Genomic DNA, 255 nt, shown 5'->3' on the forward strand with positions numbered 1-255 from the left:
GTGCCTCTCAAGCACTCCCGACCGGAAAACCAACGTGGACTCAAAGGAACAACGGTGTCTGGAGACCAGTCAGAGGTCGGACAAACGGGGGCCGGCAGGGGGCCACGCACACTCCCAAAAGTCAGCCAAGAAGGAGATGTGGTGGTGCGCCGACAATTACGGTATGAACTACGGAAGGGTCACAGATACAAACAAAACACCTCCCCCTACGTGTACTGGTGAGGGCCAGAGCAGCCACAGCTTACTCTCAGCGGG

The 255-nt window shown here is 57.6% G+C and overlaps 1 protein-coding gene across 1 annotated transcript; it reads right to left on the reverse strand.

The window, feature by feature from the left end:
• Window positions 1-7: 7 nt before the first annotated feature.
• Window positions 8-242, reverse strand: CSUI_005069 (uncharacterized protein; the record flags this gene model as incomplete). The annotated part of the gene is made up of 1 exon (XM_068065249.1): window positions 8-242. A coding segment is annotated over one exon (120 nt), but the record flags the coding sequence as incomplete, so codon positions are not given.
• Between the last annotated feature and the right edge of the window lie 13 nt (window positions 243-255).

Source organism: Cystoisospora suis (assembly GCF_002600585.1).
Source record: "Cystoisospora suis strain Wien I chromosome Unknown contig_2425, whole genome shotgun sequence".
Classification (NCBI taxonomy): Eukaryota; Apicomplexa; class Conoidasida; order Eucoccidiorida; family Sarcocystidae; genus Cystoisospora; species Cystoisospora suis.